Source organism: Amphibalanus amphitrite, unplaced genomic scaffold (genome assembly GCF_019059575.1).
Source record: "Amphibalanus amphitrite isolate SeventyFive unplaced genomic scaffold, NRLGWU_Aamphi_draft 000050F_arrow, whole genome shotgun sequence".
NCBI classification, from domain to species: Eukaryota; Metazoa; Arthropoda; class Thecostraca; order Balanomorpha; family Balanidae; genus Amphibalanus; species Amphibalanus amphitrite.
In genome coordinates, this window is record NW_024881546.1 from 1,333,991 (window position 1) to 1,357,565 (window position 23,575).

Below are 23,575 nucleotides of genomic sequence, written 5' to 3' on the forward strand. Positions count from 1 at the left end.
AAGTGTTTGAACTTAGACTAAGATGATATTTGGCACATATATAAATTGCAACAATAGTTAAAAGCTGTCAAAAGAATTAGGCGCTCTCTCCTCCCAGGCGGTCTAGAGCCCACGTGCTATACAGACGCCTCCTGTTGAAATTGCGCGGCACCTCCAGGTCCAGGTGTGGCGATGGCTAGCGCGTTATGGACTTCAAATAGACGCTGATATGCACTTAACATCTTCCTTAGTACTATTTTGTCTTCAAAAGTCCACATTCGGTCGCCGTTGAGATATGCCAAGAAGATTCTCTTCGCGACTCACAAACGGTACATGTGCGGCGACCCGTAGATCCAGCGCTCCGCGCGCACAGTGACTGCATTGTGGTGTGATCATGACACCTATACTTTCCTGGGGTAGTGATGTTCCCAATGTGACAAAATTTCTTTATTTAAGCACTGCTGTCAAAAGATATCGATGTCGGCACTGGCTACATAGGGCTAACATAAGATTGGATACCGCACGTGGGGATTTGGCGGTCCACTGACCAGGAGATTGCGTCAAAAGTGGTCAACAGGCTGAGGTTCCACATTTTGTGAGCGCCTGCCTGTCGAAGTGGTGTTTTACCCCATCTTCATTACATAAAATTTCCCTTTTAGGCGATCTAATTCCAGCATCCATAGGTGATTGCTTGATTCGTCTGTGCACTGAGCATTTATCATGATAGCTTACAGATCCATGTCTCATTGCTCCTCTGCTGCTTTTATCGGCTGCCGAATGCTGGATCATGGTATCTCTACCCTTTTTGGTATACAATATCACAATTTGAATTTTTTCTTCGAAAAATGGAAAACGGGAGGACGGGAAACGTATCGGGAACGCTCACAAGATGGTGAATACCTTTTACCAGAACGAGCCTCTTCTGCTGGGGCACTTTCACCACGAATCAACACACCTGCACACTGTGCATGTGCCACGCACTTCCCCGTGCTTGTGCCGTTCCTCTAATGGCACAAGCCTTCTTTCTAGCAATACCTAGAAAGCGCCAATGGGAAGAGAAGTTGTTTCTCTGGAATTTTTGTTATTTTTGTGAAAATTCCGCCACTCTTTTCCGCGTTCATGACTTAGTTGTAAGCTCCTTTCTGTATGAAAAAATAGTCGGTTTGGTCTGAATTTTGGCATGCTCATACCAAAATGAATGATTATTCACTATACGAAAGTTTGTTTTGATAGCTTTAATAGTTTTAAAGATACGGATGATCAATCTTTTTCCAGAAACTAAGTGCACACCCGTTATATAATTCGCCGTCGCGATATACTTGATGCCTTCCCTTTCTGAAACGAACGACAGAGTATTGTGTCCGGTCAGGCATACGTGGCCTCGTATTCTCGTCATTTTCGTTAGACTGCTTGAACAGATTAATGTTCGGCGGCATTACATTGCGAAAAAGTGAGAACACCGACCCGTCCCTGAGACCCGTAGCCCTTCTCATTATCCCTATTCAAACAAGACCATACTTTTAAGTCTTTTTCCCGGTTTAACCGGAACAAGAGTGGGCAGAGACATAAGGCCGCGAGATGGTCAGGAGGGAGCCGTTAGACCATGAGAAGGGCCATGGGTTTCGATTTTCACCGAGTTGGGAGTGCCCGGGCGGAGCAAATCCGCCGCCGCCCTAGAGGTGATCTTGACCCACGCCGTCTATCGGGGCTCCAAAGCCAAGCCGGCCGAGACGGCGGGGATGGAGCTTGGGCACCCCCAAGTCCCAACCCGGCGGAAATCGACACCTATAGGCTATAAGAAGGGCACAGTGCTGCCAATCGGGCGCCATTCTCCCAGAAGGGTGACAGGTGATTAAAAATGTTATATGATCCACGGGCGCAGAGAGGGCAGAAGGGCGCCACACAGTCAGTAATGCTAAGTTGGTGGGGAGGGGGACCTAGGGACGCCAGACGGTTACGAGGGCGCCGTGAGGCCATGAAAAGGGCGCCATTCTCCTAGAAGGGCGCCGAGTCATTCATTGGCGGATCCAGGGGGGGGGGGGCAAAATGGGCATTTGCCCCTCCCAAACGGCATAATTTTAACATTACGCCTATGGACGAAGCAAGGAAAGAATCGATAAATTGTTATGGTTTGCCCCCCCCCCCCAAAAAAAAAACTCTGAGCTGGATCCGCCACTGGAGTCATTGAAAACCCTATGTGGTCAAGGGGCGCCGAACAGTCGAGGGATGCACGATGGACAGAGACATACGGGCGCGAGACGGTCAGGAGGGCGCCGTTAAACCATTTGTGCCCGTCTACATGGAGTGCAAGCTATGATGTCTTCATAACACCCATGTTATAACTAGCATGGGAAAATGCCCCTCTGGCAGCCCCCGAAATCAATGAAAATGTGTCGTTTCTTCTGGAACAGAAAGAAAACTTAAAGGGACCCTCCCACCTTCAAAAAAGTTAATGAATTGGCACGAAAGTGATGTCGCTCGGTTCAGAAAGTGCGAAAACGAATATCTACCAAATTTCATCGAAAAATATTCACCGGTTTTCAAGATATTAGACTTTTACTTTTGTTTACTTTTTGGGATCTCCGCTGTTCCTAGCGACTTTATTTGAAAGTGCGGCATTTGTTGCGCGCAAAGCAGCATATACCACCGCGTGCTACCAAACGTTTTAGTAAAAGATTTAAAAATCGTTAGATCTCCGCTGACGTCACAAATTCTAAGGGGGCATACCAATGCACTAGCCCCTTAGAATCCGAAAACTGCAAGTTTGAAATTCCATATCTTCGAATTAAAGCATTTGTCGATGTTGTGAGTGTCCAAACCGGTATTTGCAGGCCATGGCCACCAACTTGGCTATCTCAACTCAAAACTAATGTTAAAGTGACCATCCCACCTTAACATTAGTTTTGAGTTGAGATAGCCAAATTGGTGGCCATGGCCTGAAAATACCGGTTTGGGCACTCACAACATCGAACAATGCTTTAATTCGGAGATATGGAATTTCAAACTTGCAGTTTTCGGATTCTAAGGGGCTAATGCATTGGTATGCCCCCTTAGAATTTGTGACGTCAGCGGAGATCTAACGATTTTTAAATATTTTACTAAAACGTTTGGTAGCACGCGGTGGTATATGCTGCTTTGCGCGCAACAAATGCCGCACTTTCAAATAAAGTCGCTAGGAACAGCGGAGATCCCAAAAAGTAAACAAAAGTAAAAGTCTAATATCTTGAAAACCGGTGAATATTTTTTGATGAAATTTGGTAGATATTCGTTTTCGCTCTTTTTGAACCGAGCGGCATCACTTTCATGCCAATTCATTAACTTTTTTGAAGGTGGGAGGGTCCCTTTAAGGTGGGAGTGTCCCTTTAACAAATTGTATTATTACGAAAAGTTTACTTTGAACTCCACAGCAGTGCGTAGACAATCGAAGTCCGAGGAGCTTTTTCTGGAAGTTGGACTTTAGGAGAAACTTTTTTGGGCATGCCCCTCTTCCGCAGCGTCCGAGACCACCTTCCTATGTAGATCCGCCCAAGGCCGGATCTACATAGGATCTACTATACCGATCCGCCTATGCACGTTATAACATATGCCCTCTTTTATTTGTCCTCTGACTGTAATCTGTTATCTGTTATCTGTAAGAATCATCCTCGGCAATGTTGGCAGCATTTTACGAACACCGCCACCAATGGTGTCCGTATTTTACGAACGAGTATGCTGTCATTGTGGCGCACGAGTTACATTCATATGAATCATGAATTTACCGCGTCTTATGAATATCGAAAATATTTTTCGATTATTTAGTGCTTTTGTGTAAGATTCTTACAGATTTGTGTACCTTGGAATATTTATATTTATAACATTTATACAGGACTCAACATTAAGGGCCGTATACAAATTTACAAGACTTAACTGCGAATGATATTCAGTCTGGGTTGGATTTGAAATTGAAATTGCTTGCAATTAATGTAGAACTTGATCATGATTATGATTTATGACTAGCGTCAACAATATTTTTGGGTGACGTGACAATATTTTCACAGGACACATTGTGACCTATCACCGAGCATGCCTCATATAATATGAATATAGCCTTTTGAAGAGTATGCATCAGTATCTAAAAAATAAGGAATGTCCATTGCTTAGTGAAGACGTGCTGGCAGAACTGAAGAACAATGGCATCAAAACTGTTCTTGCATTCCTGTCAAGGGACTCGGAAGCGCTCATACATGCTTGTAGTCTCACTTATCAGGTTAGTTGACAGTGAAAATATTAAACAATATTTATTACAGGTATAAATTATCCTGACTTCAAAGCATGAAAACACCCGACTTCAGTCTTCAAAGCATGGCAACACAGTAGACAAGCCACACCAGCAACAGTGGCAAATCTGAGTCAGCCCACACCAACCAAACTGGAAATTTGTACCTACCTGTCAGCTGTCTGCATTAAACAAGACCTAGAAGTTCGGCACAAAGCTTAGGTATTGGTTGGGTTTTCCACATTCAATATGAGAAAATGAATAAAATTTAATGATTCTGGCTGACCTCATTTATCACTGTGCACCATTTTGTAGGACAATGTCAATGCCTTAGCAAGGCATTATGGGTGGTCACATGTGAGGGATATACCACCCAATGTCACATCCGCACCACGTCTCACTGTGCAGGTGCATGGTGAACTGTGCCATGCACCTACTGGGTGCCTCTGCCAGTGTCCCAAAATTGTGTTTTGGCTTGGGTGTCAAAAGGGAAAATTCCTTTCCAAAAAGGGGGATAAGAGTGGAAAAGTCCCCAGTCAGATAAGGCCCAAAAAGAGTGGAAAAGAGATCAATGACAAACATTTCTATATAATGAAGTAAAATGTAATATGTGAAATGACCAATGCAAATGCTTATTCTCAGTAAGGCTGGGAGTGGAAAATTGCTCTTAGATATTAGAGATGAGAGTGCAAAATGATATTTATTTGGATGTCGTTTCCCACCCAAATCGAAATATTTTGGGACACTGGGCCCTCTGCACTGACAAGATCCCTTCCAGATTGCCATGCTTTGAAGTCTGGCTAGTTAGGTGGCTGGATCTTATAAAGCTTACAAACCTTTCCTTGACCTGACTGCTCCCCAGCTGGCCAAATATTGAATTGAATGTTATTATTTTTTGCATTTATATAGTACCTGTGATTTGTTAAAGGAAATATACCACTTTTGACATGGGCTTTTGACCTGAAGTAGCAGTTTTGTAGGTTGTACTGAGACTAGATTTAATCAGGAGCTTTTACAGCCAAACAATCACCCTAGCCAAAGATACACCTATCTATGTTGGTTCTGAAATCATTCCCTTACAGAGGAATGCATTCCCTTATGGAAGAATGCCAAGAATGTTGCCACCTGTAGCAGAGGCCAATTAGTCAGCCAATCAGCATGCAGCTGGTTTGGACTATGTGATACGATTACATTGGTCGGGATGTAATCAGATTATACTGCAAACACTATTTAGCCTCTACTAAAGATGCAAAATACTTCTTCCTATATAAAAATATGTTACAAAAATCTTCTTTGTAAATATTCTATTTCTTTTCTGGTCATTTAAAGCATAAAACTCCAAACTGTAGTCAAAAACTTATTTGAGGAATGTGGTATATTCCCTTTAATATTATCAATCTCTTGATTTACTGCATGGTGTATAATAATAATTAAATGTAATAATTATTTTAAGTGGTAAGATTTAATAAACACAAATTACTTATGATTTTCCTTTAACTGACTGAAATTTATATTTCAAATTATATTCCAATTATATTTCAAAGATAACATACTCTGTCCATCTTCTATATTCAATCTAAAAGAACTAACTTGGGAGCTATCAACAGCAGGCATGGTAAATCATGTAAGAGCAGAAGATCTTGGGTTTTTATGGTTTATACTTTATTTATATCAGGCAGTAGGTTTAAGGTCCAGGTCAAGATGATATTTTGAGGTCCATAGCCAAATCAGAAGGTAACTAAAAAGTATTAGCCCAACTGCTCCTGGAGGGAATACATAATACCTAATCCAGCCACTTTTCCCTTTGCAGGAGGTGGTATCTGTCAAGAAGGTGCTTTTCGCAAAATATTCTGCTCTGCCATGCTCTGCAACTGACTTGTTGGATCAACCATCTGTTGCACCTCTGGCTTCAGGTTGTGACAGGTATAAGCCACATTATAACTAGGTAGTCATAAATGTACATGGATCCAAGAAAATGGATATGGAATCTGATTTCACGGATCCTGCTCTCGGATCCGATGAGATCATATATCCAGGTCTTTAATTTATTGAGGGATCCATTAGGATCATGGATCAGAGTCAGAGTCAGAGACTTGAGGACAGTGAGATCATAGATCCTCTATCTTTTTTTTGTCAGTACAGACATTATCAAGATTCACTTGCTCAACTCGCAAAAGTCTGTTTTAGTAATGTTATTCGATTGCACGTCATAAGTCTTAGTTTTGTGGCACTTTTCTTACATAGAAACCCTTAGGAGCATGGTTTCAAATGTTGTACAGTCATTCTTGGAAGTACCGCGCTTCGGTGCAGTGGATCCATCAAACCCAACCGAGGAAGGGCTGATAACTTTGAGATTCACCCAACCAGTGGACATCCATGATTCATCCCCCAGGTCAATTGGTTGGTGACTCTCAAATTTAGCAGCCCTTCCCCGGTCGGGCTTGATGAAACCACCGCACCGATTCGATGGTACTTTCAAGACTGCCTGTACAAGGTTGGATCCCCTCGAATCAAATATCAATTTTCTTGGTTTATCGGCAGGTCATATGAAATCATAGTATCAGGATATATTTTAGACGCATGATCCAGTGGGATCACAGATCCTAACTTGCAGTTTGCTTCGAGGTTCACTGAGATCATGGATCCATCGCTCGGATCCATGCACGTGTCTATTCCTTATGTGTAGTAATATTCATGTGCTTATTAGTGGTACTTATGATGTAAGCCTGATGTTGATAGTGCTTTACAGTTTACATTATACCATAGACCTCCGTTCATCTACATATGAGGTCTATAGAGGTCTATGATTATACATATTACTATAGTTCGTTTTTCTTAAGTTTGCCCCTCACTGTAAACGTCTTTTTGAACACAGCACGAGAATTGCTAGCTGAATTACTGAGAAAACTGGTTGGCGCACATTGTATTGGAGATATGAATAATATTTTCAAAATTAGTTTTGAACACCGACGATGTAACGCTAATGTTAAACGCCGTGCAATTTATTAACTAGTTCAGACATAATTCCTGAGAAGTCGTCTATCACTGTGGAGCTGTAGGTATGGGTAAATACGAGCTATGGGTCTGTGAAATAGTAAACAAATTTGATAAAATTGATCGTCTGTGAAATCTGGTGAAGTCAATGTGCGCCAACCAGTTTTCTCAGTAATTCAGCTAGCAATTCTCGTGCTGTGTTCAAAAAGACGTTTACAGTGAGGGGCAAACTTAGGAAAAACGAACTATAATGAAATACTTTAACATCAATCTTTCAGATATCTGTTATGCTTCATTTTTAATATATGACCACTAATGACTCAACAACATTAACAATAGTAAGGTTTATTTTCCCTCAACTATGTAGGCTGTTGCCATGGAATTTGTACAATCTATCAGCAGAGTTTCCGTTGCGCTGGCTCTATCAGCAGAGTTCCCGTTGCGCTGGCCACTCACCTCTGTGGTTCCCAGAGTGGACGGTCTGCTGGGCGGCGGTCTGCCGGCCGGAGACCTGGTCGAGCTGTGCGGCCCGTCCGCCGTCGGCAAGACCCAGCTGTGCCTGGCCTGGGCGGCGGCCGCCCTGCTGGCCGGCGCACGCGTCCTCGTCGCCGACGCCAAGTGCGAGTTCAGCGTGGCCCGGTGTCGACGTCTCCTGAGACGCCGCGGCAGGTCAGCGCAGGTGAGACCACCTGCGGGTCGGCAGGGCGCCGAGCGTGGTCAGGTCGGCAGGGTCAGGTCAGGTCGGCAGTGCACGTCAGACCACGAGCGGGTCAGCAGAGTCGTATTGGGACATTGCTATCATCCGTACTTACAAGTCGAGGAAAAAATTGCACATTATACAATATACACTATAAACCGTATTGAATTTAATTTGTGCGTCTCCCCAATCGCCGACACAAACGGTAATGGCAACTTGGACATTTTCTAAAAACTCGCGGCATAGGCGGCGGAACGGGGAGGGCACCGGGGCACCGTGCCCGCCTTTGATTTTGGCATTTTAACATAAGCCCTATGGGCGTTGCATGGAAAGAATGGGACCAAAAGTCGGCAGTGCCCCCCCCCCCCCTAATTGAAGGCGTTCCGCCGATACTGACTCGCGGTGTGTCAATATAATGATTAGCTTAATCACCCTGCAGGTTACACGCTCACCTGAGGTGTGTTCCGGCAGGAGTGCGACCGGCTGCTGGAGAGACTGCAGTACGCGCAGGTGTTCTCCATGCAGGAGCTGCTGGCTCTGCTCGAGGCGGTGCGCAGTCGGCGCCGGCTGCACGCCGGGCTGCGGCTGCTCGTGGTCGACTCTCTGGCCGCCCTGGCGGCACCTCTGCTGGCCTCGCCGGGCTTCATTGGTAGGTGGCAGCGCGACCTCAGTTCGGGTCGGGAGGTTCGAGTTTGTGCAGCAGTATGAGGTCAATGTTTGTGTTTGACACGGTAAAAAAGTGTGACTCCTAAGCAGCGCTGACAAACTGCCTATTCACGCTCCCGCTGTCTGTCCGTGTCTAGGTTTCGGCCTGCTCACCGATGTGGGCACAACGCTCAAGTCCGTGGCGGCCGAGTGTCGGCTCACAGCGCTCGTCACCAACGACCTGGTGCAGTCGGAGCCGGGCGGCGGCGAGCGGCCGGCGCTGGGACTCGCCTGGCTGCACGTGCCGCACCACCGGCTGCTGCTCAGTCGAGAGACGAGCACCGCGCCCGGCCCGCTGGCGCAGCCGCCGCGCGCCGGGCCGCGCCGCACCGCCACACTCGCGAAGAGCATCAGCGCGCCGTGCGGCACGTCAGCCGACTTCCTGGTGACGGGTGCCGGCGTCGAAGAGGCCCCTACCGCTCAGAAACGAAGTGCGCCGGAGGACTAACCTGAGCAGAGGGCCGCTCACTGCTCACGTCTCCGTATCGGTTGCAGTTTGCACTCATGACTCACAGCAGGGATCAGTGATCTGAGTGGTGTGCTTATGCTGCATGTCACCTGTGAAGCGTTTGCGATTTGCGTCATCAAACCGTCATCTTATCGTGGACCACTGTTAGTCCGTGATCCGTTAGTCATGCTGTGATATCTTGGAATCCGTGCCGTGCTCGATGCTGCGCTAGGTGTGTGATCGCTTATTTCGGTTATATGACTGCTTCTGAGTAGGTAAGCTCCACCAATATTGTCCCTGAGCAAAAGGAGCAAAAAGTTCAGTCGTCAAGAGTTTCCCTTTTCAGCATCATAAGTCTGTGATATTGCACAATGTTTCCTTTAAGAACTTAGTCCTATTATTTGGAAGTGGTGATAAACTCTCTCTCTCACATTGCATTGCGTATGCTGTCATCTCCTTGATTGTGTAAAATTGGTGAATGGTGGTGCTCTCTTTCCATGAGATCGAGGTTGCTGTACTTCCAAATACAGACTAGAAAACTACCCAGCATGTATTGCATATACACCATCGACAATGCATATCACAATTTTCCATTAAAATTAATTCCATGATTTTAATAAAATACCCAGTCACCCATCGCTAGCTCCCATCAATAGTAGAAGGCTTTATCTAACCTAACGTCATGAATGTATGACGAACACCGGAATCGTACACCCTACCTACGCACTTCAAATCAACACTTAGGCATGATTTACAAATACGATATAGTGAGACGGACCATCGGTCAGCCGCGGTCAATACAACCTCAGCTGGAGAGGTACGATAAGCACCACACAGTGCCCCAGGCGGATTGTGCAACGACACTCGTCCCATTCGCCAACTTCGCGGTCGACGGTGACTGGCAACGGGAGCAGGGAATCACAGGCAAAGGCTGAAGACGAGATGCGAAGAACACATTTTGTAAATAGAACGATCGGCAGAATAGCCATGATTGAACAGCGCTCTAGCAGATGAATACCACGCACAGCCACAAAGGCCTAGGTATAAAGTTACTTTGTTCAACAACATTAAAATATTCATCAGGACAGCATGTCTCACCGGCTAAATCCGGTGGGAATACATGAGTGCAATCAACAAATTAGCGACGCAGCTGTCGACTGGAAGTCGTCGCCAGCAGAATCTCTTCCTCCGAACTGCTGTCCGACGACGGCAGGTCGTGGAATGGTCGGACGGCTCGTGGGTCGTCTGACAAACTGGTAGGAACCCTGACGCCCCTGTAATCGTCTCTTATGACATCATCGTCATCAGACTCGTCCTCGTATAGTAGAGTCCGCTTGTCAGGCTGCGACAGCTGATGGAAGCCGTACCGATTGCGCTTGCCGCCGCCGCGCCGCTTTCGCCCCGATCGTCCGGTGCACAACGTGGCGCACAACATGCACACGACGACGGCCACGATTCCCAGAGCGCCAAGGAGCACGATGACCACCATCCGCGGCATGCCCGCCACCAGCTTGTCCCGTTTCAGAGTCAGCTGTAGGTGCGTGGGCTGAACAGCGAACACAGACACCAGTTTCTCTACGGAATGATAGCCTGGTGCCGAAACGCTCACAGTCACCTTACCAGGGGTAAGCGGCCTCCAGAACTGTCCGTCATGACGAGTGCTGATCGTGAAGGCAGAACCGTTCACCAGCAGGCGCGCGCCTTCTACCGGAGCGTTCTGCTCATCGGTGACAAACCCTTGGATGCCCTCCTTCTGTCGGATGAAGGACAGCAGAGCCGGTCTGTGGCGGCTCCACAGTGCGGAAAGTTGATCAACTTTGGGCGCTCCACAGCATGAAGTATACACTGAGATCGGTAGCGAGACATTACATCGGTACAGGTAGTCCATTAGGTTGCCGCCACTCTGGTGCGACACTGGCTCTTGTACCTTGCCAATGGGGCAATTACGACTTGCAGCGGCCGCACCACCCTCTAGCTTCTCATATTCCGCAGCGGCGGCACTGAACATCTCTTCGTCGCCATACTGAAGATGGTCCTGTGACGGGTAGCCGTTGATCAAGGGCACCCGAGGGAATGTGACGCCTTCCGCTCCGGAACGCAACACAAGAGTGCGCACTGGACGCTGTTTCGCTAGCCAGCCAATCACTGTCTGTACGGCTGGTGGCAGCGAGCTCCGTGCTATGTCCGTTGGAGTCACATCAGGGTCAAAGCCGCGGTCCAGATCAGGCTGCACCTCCGGAGCGTCACACACCGTCTCATTGACTGTTGCATGCCGGCTATCCAGTGCAGGTATTATGATGACTTTATGCTCTTCTAGTAGTTTAGCCACTCCGCTGTCCGTGCTATACCGGCTTGCCACATGCGTGGCCAGCTGCAGCAACAGCTCGCGGGATGCCAGCTCATGTGGCTGGATAGTACCCACGAAAAGCACGCTTGGCTTAGTCAAAGCACCATCCTTTTCATGGATGCCTTTGCTGATTTCTAGGCAGGGGATTTCCGAGTCTTGGCCGGCAATGCTGCAGTATCTGCTAATTTCAGTGTAATGTTCAGCGATTCTTCGCAGTGAGTTGGCGGTGCCCTTGCCAGAATGATAGCTAAGTTCTAACGAATGATTAGTGTTTTCCAGAACCAAACTCGCGTCCTGATTAGAGTTCAGTTCGACACGGATCTGCTCGACATGCCACTGGAAGCCGGGCATTGACGCGTTGACAGAGTAGTCCCCCTCCGGTAGCAGTGCAGAGAAGTGTCCAGAAGACGACACCTTCAGCTGACCACTGTATCGGCCCGAATAGGTGACGGCAGCATCTGACAACGGCTTGCCGGCCGCGTCACGGACGTATCCAGAGACGCCTTGTTGTGCAGCACGCAGGAAGGACAGCAATGATGCCAGGTTCTCTCGCCACAGCTCTGCCATCATATAGTGCCGCGGGAAGTCGCAGCAGCTTACATGGGCAGATACCATGAGAGTACCGAACTGTTTGTAGAGCACTTCTTGTACGTCCGAGAAGCGTCGACCGATCACATCACGGCCTTGCATCATACCAGTAGCCAACTGGTCGCCACAATACATCTTTGACATGCGAGAGTGACTAGAAACGAATGCACCAGCCAACGAAACGAAATTTTCTTTTTGCATTTCAGTAGCGCCAAAGTCTGCGGGAGTGTTCGGCGGATAACGCACGAACATACCCCCTCCTTCTATACTAAGAACGGCCTGAACATTTACCTGTGCCATCATCTCTACCAGCGCCGATGGAGGCGAACCGCTGGTAGAGGAACTCTGAGAACAGTTGCCTTCTTGATCGATCTCGAAAGAAGCTTCATCCACACGCGGTACAATGTAGATGATCAGATTCTGCAGTTTCTGCACCAATTCAGAGCGTGGATTGCTCATTGCAGCACCCAAGTGTCTGGCTAGTCGGAGGAGCAGCTCGCCCCCGGCCGGCTGTCGACCGTCCAGTCCACCGAGCAGAGCCACCGTCACCCTCTCAGAGTCGGATAGTGAACCCTCGGCCGCAACTTTAATTGCCGGCATATGGACGCTCCATGGACTTGTGTTGACGATAACCTCATGGGTTGTCGGGTATTGATTCTCTAGTTGCACAAGCGTCTCCTTCAGTTGTGACATTGTCCTGTAACTGTTAGGTGATATGTTTTCCGTGAGAGAGAAATCATGCTGTGCCGACCACTGGCCAAGGTCGTCTTGTTGTAGGGTTACGTTCAGTTGCTGGGCCCAGAGATACGGAACGGTCACCTGCTTTCGCTCCGTCTGGTACCCTGGTGCATGGAAAATGAGTGTGTGTTGGCCAGGTACCAGAAGTCGCCAGTAGTCTCCGTCCTTCGCCGTTACTACGTCTTTGGTGATGCCCTCCACAGACACGGTGACGTTCGACAATGCGTTGTTATTAGTGTCTTTCACGAAGCCTGATACTCCAGTCAAAGCTTGTTCTATGTAGAATAGCAGCGCTTTCTTGTTTTCGTTCCAGTATCGAGGCAGCTCGTGAGCGAACGGGAACTTGACGCAGCTGATCTCTATAGTCAATTCGAAGTCATTCGTGTTCACATAGTTCCAGTCCTGCATCCCTCCCGTTAGCGAATACCAGTGATTGCCATTAGTTATGCCGTCTTTGAACCCATTTTTGTCAATCGTACCGCATCCCTTGCCAGTGTGCATCGTGAGGTGCGAAATGCTATATGTTTTCGCCAGCTTCTTGAATACGGCGTCATCAGGGCTGGCAGCATACACGCCAGTCGTTCGAGTGCTGTCAGAGTCCCAGGGATAGTTGGCCACCACCGAACCGCCATGCAGGTTAGCGGAAAGCACAAACGGGTACTGGCGACTCCAGCGCATCACGGCCTCTGTTTCGGGCTCTTGGTGTGCATTGTGTTCGAAAACTCCCAGGCGATCAGGGAAGTTGCGGTTCAGGTCGACGCCATGTGCGTTCGTTCGACCCGGTTGCATGAAAGAACCATGTTCTGTTGAGTTCTCATACCCATCAGGATTCATTGAAGGCATAATATGAACACGTACCTTGTTCACAATGTCCCTCGTTTGATTACTGGTGGCATACGTTTCGCAAAGATAGCGGGCCAGCAGCAAGAGCATCTCGCGTCCCACCGTTTCATCGCCGTGCATATTGGCCACGTACTTGAATTCTGGCTCACCCGGCTCGTGCCGTCCAGGATTGTCGGAGACCTCCAGCACCCACAGCTGGCGGTTCTGCACGCTGACGCCGGCAGAGTACAGCCGAGTGATGTCAGGGTAGCGCGTGGCCAGGTCCCTCAGCCACGACTCCAAGCTGGCGTAGTCGTGATGCTGCCAGTCCGGCGGCGTGAGAAACTCAGCCGACAGCGTCTGCGCCAGTTCCGGTTCCTTAGTGGGTGGCGAGGCGGTGCTGCTCGACACAGTTGGCGGCGGAGGCGTCGCCGACGGACCGATTTTTGGCACAAAGGCGCCTCCGGCTATGGCCGCGGCCACTTGATCAGACGAGCTGTCCGGTGCCGAAGAATCCGAGCGGCGAGGTAAATGGAACACATGTCGTGATGTCTCACCATCCTTCACCGTGATCGAAGCACGCATCGCCTGGAAGCCTACGGCACTAGCAATGAGCGTATATTCTCCAGGAAGAAGAAGGCGCCAGTATTCGCCTCGCTCGGTGGTCGTCACGTTGTAATCGATACCTTCAACACTGACGTACGCACCGTGGATGGGATCGTTGTTGGCATCAAGTACGAGACCTTTGACGCCCATATGGACAGCCTCCATGTAGCTCAACAACGCTTCTTTGTTGTTACTCCATTCTGTGAGCAGCTTAGACTCTGGTGGCATCTTACAGCACGACAACTCTACAGTGATTTCCACGCAGTTGCTGAACACGTAGTTGAAGTCCTGCATTCCACCCGGCACGTCGTACCACATGGCGCCATTTGTGATCCCACCAGCAAACCTCTCATTAATGTGACAAAAATCCTCTCCACGGTGCATGAACGCATGTCCTTGGGCGTAGATGGCCGCCAGCCGGCGGAACAGCGCCGTATCGGGCCCGTCGCTGGCCACACAGCAGCCCCGCGGGCTCGGCTGTGGCGTGTCATCGTATGGATAGCTGGCCACCACGGAGCCGCCGTGCAGGTTTGCCGACAGCACGAACGGGTTGTTGATGATCCACGTCATGACAGCCAGAGTTTCTGGCTCACGATCCGCCAGAATGGTCTCCCGCGTCAGTGGCTTCGTCCGAAACTGGTCTGGAAAATTTCTGTTCAGGTCAACTCCGTTGGCATTTGTTCTTCCTGAATGCCTATCTTCTCCAGTGCAATCTCCTGGTCGAGCAAGCTCAAAACCATCTGGGTTCAAAGTAGGCATGATGTGAATTTCGGTGCTATTGATGAGCTGAGTAATCCGCGCGTCCTTGTCATAGTTAAACAACAAGTGACCAGCGAGATTAAGCAGCAGTTCATGACCCACACCTTCGTTTCCGTGCATGTTTCCAACATATTTAAACATGGGCTTTCCCAGCTGTCTTTCTTTTTCGTCAGTGCTGATCTTCAGTACGAAAAGCGACTTGCCTTGAACAGATTCACCGATGGTATAAACCTTTGCCAGACGTGGATAGTCAGAGGCTAATTTTGCAAGAATCTTCATGCGTGCTTTATATTTGTGATATTGTTTGGTGACGAATCCAACAGAATCAAGAGATCTTGGTCTGATAAGGTTAAGTTGCTGAGTTCGCAAATCAGTTGTTGCTAAATCGATGCATGTCAGTAGGCACAAGAAAGGCACTAACTTGCCGACCATCTTGATTCAAGTGTGCAAAAACCTGCAACAGAAAATGTGGCATTGTCAAATATCAATAATATTGTTATGCCTATTGTTTTTATCATAATCACATCCATAAGCATGCCCATCCCTGAAGAAGAGATTAACTAGTGGATGCATTTCATCAAAGACAACTACATTTATATTTGTTACAAAGTGACTATTTTTAGGAAGGGGGGGGGGGCATATTCGGCTAAAGTCAGGGTACAGAATGCATTATTCCCCTGAAATATATCCAGGGGTACAAAAACAGACACCTTACAGAATTGCCTTGAACAGGCAATTCTGTAAGGTGTTCTCGGGTTTCATGTAACTCTTGATGTATTGAATGGTCGGTTTTGCCATGATCAAATAATTAAATATGGTGATGAAATTGACCAATAACATGGCAGTGAGATGTATTTTTATATAACAAAATAAGGCCGAAAATATAGAACGAGCTTTCGTCTTACGACATCATCGGGTTCTGGTCTAGCCGAGGCACCGCCTCACCGAGGCACCGCCTCAACGAGGCACCGCCTCACCGAGGCACCGAGGCACCGCACCGCCTCGGCTAGACCAGAACCCGATGATGTCGTAAGACGAAAGCTCGTTCTATATTTTCGGCCTTATTTTGTTATATAAAAATACATCTCACTGCCATGTTATTGGTCAATTTCATCACCATATTTAACCTTACAGAATATCACAACATACAGAACATTACAGCACTTGTGATTCATGCAGAACATCAGAACATACAGAACATTACAGCAGCTGTGATTCATACAGAGAGGGGCATCAGCTAACCAAATGGGGCGAGGCAATAGGTATACACACACAGGCTTGATGGAAGTGGCTAAGGCAAGTAGTCGACAGAAGTCATCTATGCATCATGTACATTAGCATATAAGCGAGAAACAATGATAGGGCTTCTTTCACCATTACCGATGGGGGAATGGGGGCATTTCACGTCAACCGGGACAGCCAAAAACGTCCCACCCCTCTCGATCTTGTTAAAACTTCCTATGCTTACTGACTGTTAGGTGAAACTTATGTGGGTGAAAATCGAAACGATTTGGTCATATGCTCTCGGGCTACAGAAATACGAACTTTGACTTTTGGACCAAAGCTGATGCGTATGGTAACCTTCAAACATCGATAACCTGGCTTTGATCGCCGTTCCGTCGACTCGTTTCCATCCTCAGGACATTCAAATCCTTCTCCTCAGCTCCCTGCTCCGGGCTGGACGGGCAACTTCATTCCACGCGGGATTCGGGAATGCCCGTTAGAGCACTCCCCTAGCCGGGTGCGGCGAGTGCTTGGGGGCTGCTCGGCAATAGTGTATCCATCCAGGGGCAGGCCAAGAGACCATGGCCTTCCCATTTGGGATCAAACATGCAAGTGGGTCCTTTGGGTCACTTGAGTGCAGTGACGTACCCAAGGGGGCACGGGGGCCCTGAAGGGCCCCTGGTTACCTGAGGGGCCCCTGGTAACTGTGGGGTCCCCGGTTGTCTGACAGGCCCCTGGTTAACTGAGGGGGCCCTGGTTACCTGAGGGCCCTTGGTTATCTGAAGGACTCCTCGTTACGTGAGAGGCCCCTGGTTACGGGGGTTTCTGGTTACCTAAGGGGCCCTGGTTATCTGAGGGGTCCCTGGTTAGCTGTGGGGCCCTTGATTACCTAAGGGGCCCGTGATTGCCTGAGAGCCCCTGGTTATCTGAGCGGCCCCTGGTTACCACAGGGGTCTCTGGGGATATGAGGGCCCCTGGTTATCAGAGGGGCCCCTAGTTACCTGAGGACCTTTGGTTATCTGAAGGGCCCCTAGCTACCTGAGGGGCCCCTGATCCCCTGGGTGACCCCTGGTCAGTGATCTGAAGAAACCCTGGTCACCTGAGGGGCCATGTTTACCCGGGGAATGCCTGGTTATATGAAGGCCCCTTCAGTCACACAAAGGCCCTTAGTTACCCATGGAGCCCCTGGTATAGCCGGCCCCTGGTTATCAGAGGGTCCCCTGGTCGCCTGGTGGGCCACTGGTCAATTGAAAAGCCCCTGGTCACCTGAGACGCCGCTGATTACCTGAACGGCCCCTGATCACTTGGATAATTCAATGGTATAGCCAAGGGCGAGGGGGCAGGTGTCCGTTATATGGATTAGGGTCCCCTCGGGCCCGAGGGGCCCTGCGGTGCCAATGGGCGGCAGAGGGTTCGCGCTGGCCACGTTTCAACTGGAAAGGACGTCACAGGGCTTGTGAGAAGACCCCATGGGCTCTTACGTAGCCACACTTATCTCCAGACGGGCCCCACGCCGGGTTCTGGGGGACCTTGCCGGCTTCTGAGGGCCCTTGCCGGCCAGTGAGGGATCAGCTGTAAGGGCACCACACCCGTTTGCTATGGCCCCACGGCCCACACCAGTGTTTCTGAGAGCCCTCACAACGGCGCCTGCGAGGGCCTCCACTGCCACCTCTAAGGGCCCTACACCAGTGCCTCTTAACCCTATTCCTGGCGGGGGGGGCCTCAGGAGCCCCCCCCCCCTGAGGTTTTTTGGTTATTTCTCCCAAACGCGTTGAGCTAGGAAGCTCAAATTTTCTGACTTTTCCTAAAAGGCTTCTACGCAACATGTCTGAAAATTTTGAGTTGATCTGACCTCAGGTCAGGTCACCAGAGGCGGTTTGGTGACCCTACCTCAGAAAAGTTTGCAATCACGCCAGAGCTAGAGTTTTTGACCGATCAATTTCTTCTCTTCAGGTTTTAGTAAGGGTACCAGTATGTGCAATTTGTATATCTCGGAATTTTGATATCGGTGACCTAAGGTCAGGTCAGTTTCGCGACCTCCCCATTATAAGTCAATGGGGGAAAAATCAACTCCCTGTTTTTACCACTAAAACGGCTCGGAATGGCCCCATATAACATACATGACTTCATATACGATCAACCTTCACTACCTTGAGGTCTGTTTTGCTGTTGGGCAGCTGTGAGGTCATGTGACGTCATCAAAGGTCACCAAAGGTTTTTGGCCAATAACTCCGTACAGGAACAAGATACAGACGCGTGGATGGTCTCATTGTGTTCAGCTCGTCAAGACGCATCGAATGATATACATGATGACCTCGAGGTCACGTGACCTGAGGTCAACCTTTGACCTTGACCTTTCGAGGTCAACATATATATCATTCGATGCGGATTGACGAGAGGATCACGATGCTGCCCTTAGTTTGTTCCTATCTTGACTAATTCGAAAGTTATTCGAGAAAAAATCTCTCCATATCCAGCGCCGCCATTTTGACTTTTTCGACCCCTGTGACGTCATCTTTGACCTGACCTGAAAATGACCTTGGTAAAAATTGTAGATCTTGACCGTGCGTATCCGATGCCGTTTACCGCTTGTCGCTATCTTGCTTCGTTCTCGAGATCTCAGGGGGGGGGCCGAATCGGCCCCCCCCCCCCCGCCAGTTTCTTGTCCCGGCGGAGCCCGCCAGGAATAGGGTTAAGGGCCTACTTCGGCGGCTCTGAGAGCCCCCACACCAGCGCCTCCGAGGGCCCTATGCCAGCGCATCTTACAGCCACTTACCAGCGACTCTGAGGACCTCTTACCGGCCTCTGAGGGTCCCTTGCCGGCCTATGAAGGGCCACCAGTAACTTTCAGGGCCCCACGCACTCCTATGACGGCCCCCACTAGTGTCTCTCAGCCCTAAGGCCCCCACAACGGCGCCTGTGAGGACCCCACACCAGCGCATCTGACGGCCTTTCACCGACACCTCTGATGGACCAACACAGGTGACTTTGAGGCGCTCGCTCGCTTCATTTCCTTATTAAATACCGTGCATTTTATGCACACTTCTCAGGCAAAAAAGATATTTTTCCCTGCCAATTGTCCACATTTTCTCAGGGCTTAGACACACAGACCGACAGAGGGGCCCGTCTGCAATGGGGACCGGACCCACTGTGCCCAATCCCCTCATCGAAAGGTTCTGGAAAATCTGGATACGCCCCTACCTGGGCTGACAGTGGCCCCCGGGTGACCCGGGGGCCCCTTCGAGAGCAGGTGTGTGGCCCCCTCCTGGGCGAAATCCTGGGTACGTGCCTGTTTGAGTGCCCCAAGAGAAACGACCTTCAGGGCCTCATCCGAAGTACTGGCTCAAGCATAAATAAAGTCCAACTGCGTCAAACTATCCTAAAATGTCATCTGATGGCCCTCATAGGCCAGCGTAGGGCCCTCACAGGCCAAGGCCGAGCCCCCAGAGGCTAGCGTCGGGCCCTCAAGAGGCCGCCTTGGCGGCCATAAAGAAGCTTAGACTGGAGCGTGGGACCCTTTGACGCTGGCGTAGAGCCCTAAGAATCCAGCGCTCAGCCCTCTAAGGCCAGCGTGGAGCCGTCTAACACCATTGTGAGGCCTTTTAAGGCCAGTGAGGGGCCCTCTATGTCCAGCGTGGGGCCGCCTATGTCCAGCGTGGGGTCTTTTAACCCTCGCCGGCACAGGGGGGTTGATGCAACCCCCCCTAAGGTTTTTCGCGAATAACTCGCGTAAAAAGCGGCCGATCGCGACGAACCTTTCAGTACCCTCGCATTGATCAATTTTACACGTTCCCTGAAAATTTCATGACCCTGGCCCCAATGACCTTTGACCTGTGACCTCTTTTCCGTGACCATGTTTGGCCGAAATCGCGATTCGGCGTATGTCGGCTCGCATTAGCCGCGCGTTTGCAAGCTTTTCGTGGTTTCAAACGTTCAAACATGTGATTTGATGTTGCTCCCATACATTAGGGTGGGTGTCAAGGTCACCTGAAGGTCAGGTGGGTCATTGACCTTTGGTGACCTCGGTTCACTTTTTCGAGTTTTACATGTTTCTAGGCTAGTTTTTGGAGCTGAATTCGAATTTAGCAACCATTTCAACATTTACGAAGTAGTTTTGGTGCCTTCGTAACATGTTACGAAGCTGTCAGAGGCGGTTGACACGCATTACGAATACCCGTCACACCCCCTACCGGTTGGCCTGACCTGACCTGACCCGACCTGGTCTAAATGCTTAAAAACATCATCTCTGATCAAAACTAACACGATATTCGTGATCAGCACCCCGGAAAACCACATAGCAGCCACACTTTACGACTTTCTAACAGGTCCCGATTTTCCCGGTTTTCGGGTCATGACCTGACCTAGAAGGTCACCCGATGACCTAGCACCTTAAAATTGGGTATCATCGGCTTCCTCTCGTGACGGGCAACACGCTCCTTTTTTCCGCGAAGCTCTAGCTCGATCAGGGGCCAAACGCGAGGGGGGTCGTACCACCCCCCCCCCCTTGTGCCGTCGAAGGACGCAAAATGACCTGTGCCGGCGAGGGTTAACCCGCGAGTTGCTGGGGGGGGGCGTTAAACGCCCCCACTTTTTTCGCCGGGCCATAGCATAAAAACGGCGCGCCGCAGGCGCGCCAAATTTTGGGTTCCTGTAGGAAATTGATTGAAGTTTATTGTGACAAAGTTTCAAAAAAATCTGTCGGAAAATTTTTGAGATATCGAGGTTTTAGTGACGTCATGATTTCTGAGTTTTCGACCAAAAACGGCATATGTTCAAAAAATCATATAAAATCACAGAATAGACATACAGACATGCCGTAAACGCCATTAGACTGCCAATACCATGAACAATCAAATGGCTATCTTCGATTATTGATTATCGTTCCGCATTTTGCAAAATCTTGAACTGAATGTCGGCAATTTCTCGTGACTACTTTACGACAATGATACATGCATTTCTTAAATTGAACTTTTTGAGCCAAACACGTACACATATGATAAAATGAATGTCACCATCGTGTTCTACGCCCCAAATTACCCATAAAACATGTGTCACAGGCTGCGAATATCAGTTTTGATTTTTGGGGATATGTGCCTACCCGGTTGACCTGACCTTGACCCTGACCTATGCTTGACTGACCCCTACATGGAGATGACACTCTTGTAGGCCTTATATGATGGATTGTGCACCGTTTTGACAGAGTTTATGACGAGAGGCGCCCATTGCGAAGTCCTGAAGTCCATGCTACTGAAAGCCCGGTTTCAGGTGTTTGACCTGACCTTGACCCGACCTGTGACCTCAAAATTCAACTTTAAAGTACTCATCTGAAGCGTCTCGTCGCGTTCTTTCGTTTGCCGCCTCGTGCGTTTCGCTGCGCCTATTGGTTCTCGAGTTATCGGCTGGGGGCGTTTAACGCCCCCCCCCCCCCCCAGCAAACGGTGGGTGGCGAAATACCCCAGCAACTGCCGGGTTAAGCCCGGGTGACCTCGGATGACCTTTCAGCGGGTCACTGATGCAAAGCTGCACCAATAGCCAAACTCAACATGATTTAAAAGTATTTGAACCGGTCAGATGCGTTTTGGTGGTAGCCCATATTTCTGCCATTGACTTTTTTAAAGGGCAGGTCACAAAATGACCTGACCGCAGGTCAACGCAGGCCGAAAGACACTTTTTATTATCGCACATGAATGACAATTGATAAGGTTTTAATCGTCATCAGACAAAATTGCAACTTTCAGTGGGGAAAATATCAAGGTCACTCTTCGAAAAAAGGTCAAGAGGTCACTTGATCATAATTTTTAGAAATTCAAAATCCGAGATAGCCAAATGTTGATTGTGAGTTGAACCATATAAAGGTTTTATCATAGAAATCCAATAGTTTCTGTGTTATAAGCCGCCAAACATAGGATTGCAGCGTGACCTCCAGGAATTGCCCGAGGCTATTAGGTACCTATATCTCGGAAACCGTTGTTCGAAGAAAAAGCCACAGCTGGCTTACCTTTAGACAAATTTTAAGCAAAAAAAAAATATGAGGGTGTACGGCTTTGGTCGATCTATCGTGGAATGCCCCAAATGTGGAAACAGTCAAAGCTGGGCCAAAACTACCCCCAGAAAGAAACTCATCCTCGAGATGCCGCTGCGCAAGTTAGAAACTTAAAAAAAAAATGGCACAATGTGCCAAATGAATGGCAAGGAAAAGTCTTCAAATTCCGAGCCCCTAGCAACCCTATTCCGGGCGGGCTCTGAAAGGTTCGTTTCTGGGCGGGGGGCCTTTTCGTCCCCCCCCCCTTCAGATCTCAAAAACTACACATGGGAGCGACAAACGGCAAACGGCGTTTGATGGGTCGTTAAAAGATCTACAACTTTTACATGAAATATTTTCGGGTCAGGTCAATATTGAGGTCACCAGAGGTCATCAACGATAAAATGCTTTGGAATTACTTAACAAAAAGACGTATATTGAGGCACAGAGCAGCATATTTTAATAAATCCAACCGGTTTCAAAGACCTCTCGTCTTCGTCATCAGGGATTGAAACATACAGAAAGGAGAGAGGTTACATATTTAAGCGCTGAAGAGAATAGCTATAATCATGCTTTTTTCTGTTAGAAAACGCGTGGAGAGCGTGCTTAAAAATAAAGGTCACTAAAGGTCGTCATTCACTATTTCTTGTTGACGTCTTTCTCATTCTTGAGGAGGTCAATCCATCCCTGGTAAATTGTATATTTCCCAACGTTTCTGTTCATCTTTTCTTCGGTTGAAGCTTGGATATATATCGCTTCTTTTATTTCTCTTTGCTTCCTTTTAGCCTCAAATCCAATCACTGATGTGTTCTCCCATTTTATTGTATGTCCTGTGTCGTAGCTGTGTTCTGCCGTTGCTTCCGATGTTTGTGGGTCTATGTTGCCCGAATTGAGTTTTTTAACACTTTTTTGGTGTTAAAACTAAAGTCTTGTGACAAAGTCAAGACAAAGAGAAATAAAAGAAGCGATATATATCCAAGCTTCAACCGAAGAAAAGATGAACAGAAACGTTGGGAAATATACAATTTACCAGGGATGGATTGACCTCCTCAAGAATGAGAAAGACGTCAACAAGAAATAGTGAATGACGACCTTTAGTGACCTTTATTTTTAAGCACGCTCTCCACGCGTTTTCTAACAGAAAAAGCATGATTATAGCTATTCTCTTCAGCGCTTAAATATGTAACCTCTCTCCTTTCTGTATGTTTCAATCCCTGATGACGAAGACGAGAGGTCTTTGAAACCGGTTGGATTTATTAAAATATGCTGCTCTGTGCCTCAATATACGTCTTTTTGTTAATCTTTACCAGAGCAATGAACAGTAATATCTGGAATTACTTACTTATATAACTTTTAAACTAAGAAACATAGAGACAGTTAATGCAATTTTT

The 23,575-nt window shown here is 48.4% G+C and overlaps 2 protein-coding genes across 4 annotated transcripts; one reads left to right on the top strand and one right to left on the bottom strand.

Moving 5' to 3' along the window:
* The first annotated feature begins 3,705 nt into the window (after window positions 1-3,705).
* Window positions 3,706-9,620, top strand: LOC122377782 (DNA repair protein RAD51 homolog 4-like). Of its 3 annotated transcripts, XM_043358196.1 has the most exons (6): window positions 3,706-3,786; window positions 4,017-4,225; window positions 6,045-6,157; window positions 7,700-7,907; window positions 8,397-8,574; window positions 8,729-9,620. In XM_043358196.1, the coding sequence occupies exons 2-6, from the start codon at window positions 4,079-4,081 to the stop codon at window positions 9,076-9,078; spliced, it is 996 nt and encodes a 331-aa protein (XP_043214131.1). In that variant the 5' UTR covers window positions 3,706-3,786; window positions 4,017-4,078; the 3' UTR covers window positions 9,079-9,620. The 3 variants fall into 3 exon arrangements, with proteins under 3 accessions (XP_043214131.1, XP_043214132.1, XP_043214133.1); XM_043358197.1 differs by lacking the exon at window positions 3,706-3,786 and having other exon boundaries at window positions 8,365-8,574; XM_043358198.1 differs by lacking the exons at window positions 3,706-3,786; window positions 6,045-6,157.
* Window positions 9,611-15,406, bottom strand: LOC122377781 (carboxypeptidase D-like). Its single transcript, XM_043358195.1, has one exon. It carries the CDS (start codon window positions 15,368-15,370, stop codon window positions 10,217-10,219), a length of 5,154 nt encoding a protein of 1,717 aa, XP_043214130.1. The 5' UTR covers window positions 15,371-15,406; the 3' UTR covers window positions 9,611-10,216.
* Window positions 15,407-23,575: the final 8,169 nt, after the last annotated feature.

Coding starts and splice junctions, on each gene's coding strand:
- LOC122377782 (XM_043358196.1), top strand. CDS start 4,079: ATGCATCAGTATCTAAAAAATAAGGAATGTCCATTGCTTAGTGAAGAC. Junction 6,158..7,699: donor CTGGCTTCAGGTTGTGACAG/GTATAAGCCACA, acceptor TGTGGTTCCCAG/AGTGGACGGTCTGCTGGGCG. Junction 8,575..8,728: donor GGCCTCGCCGGGCTTCATTG/GTAGGTGGCAGC, acceptor GTCCGTGTCTAG/GTTTCGGCCTGCTCACCGAT.
- LOC122377781 (XM_043358195.1), bottom strand. CDS start 15,370: ATGGTCGGCAAGTTAGTGCCTTTCTTGTGCCTACTGACATGCATCGAT.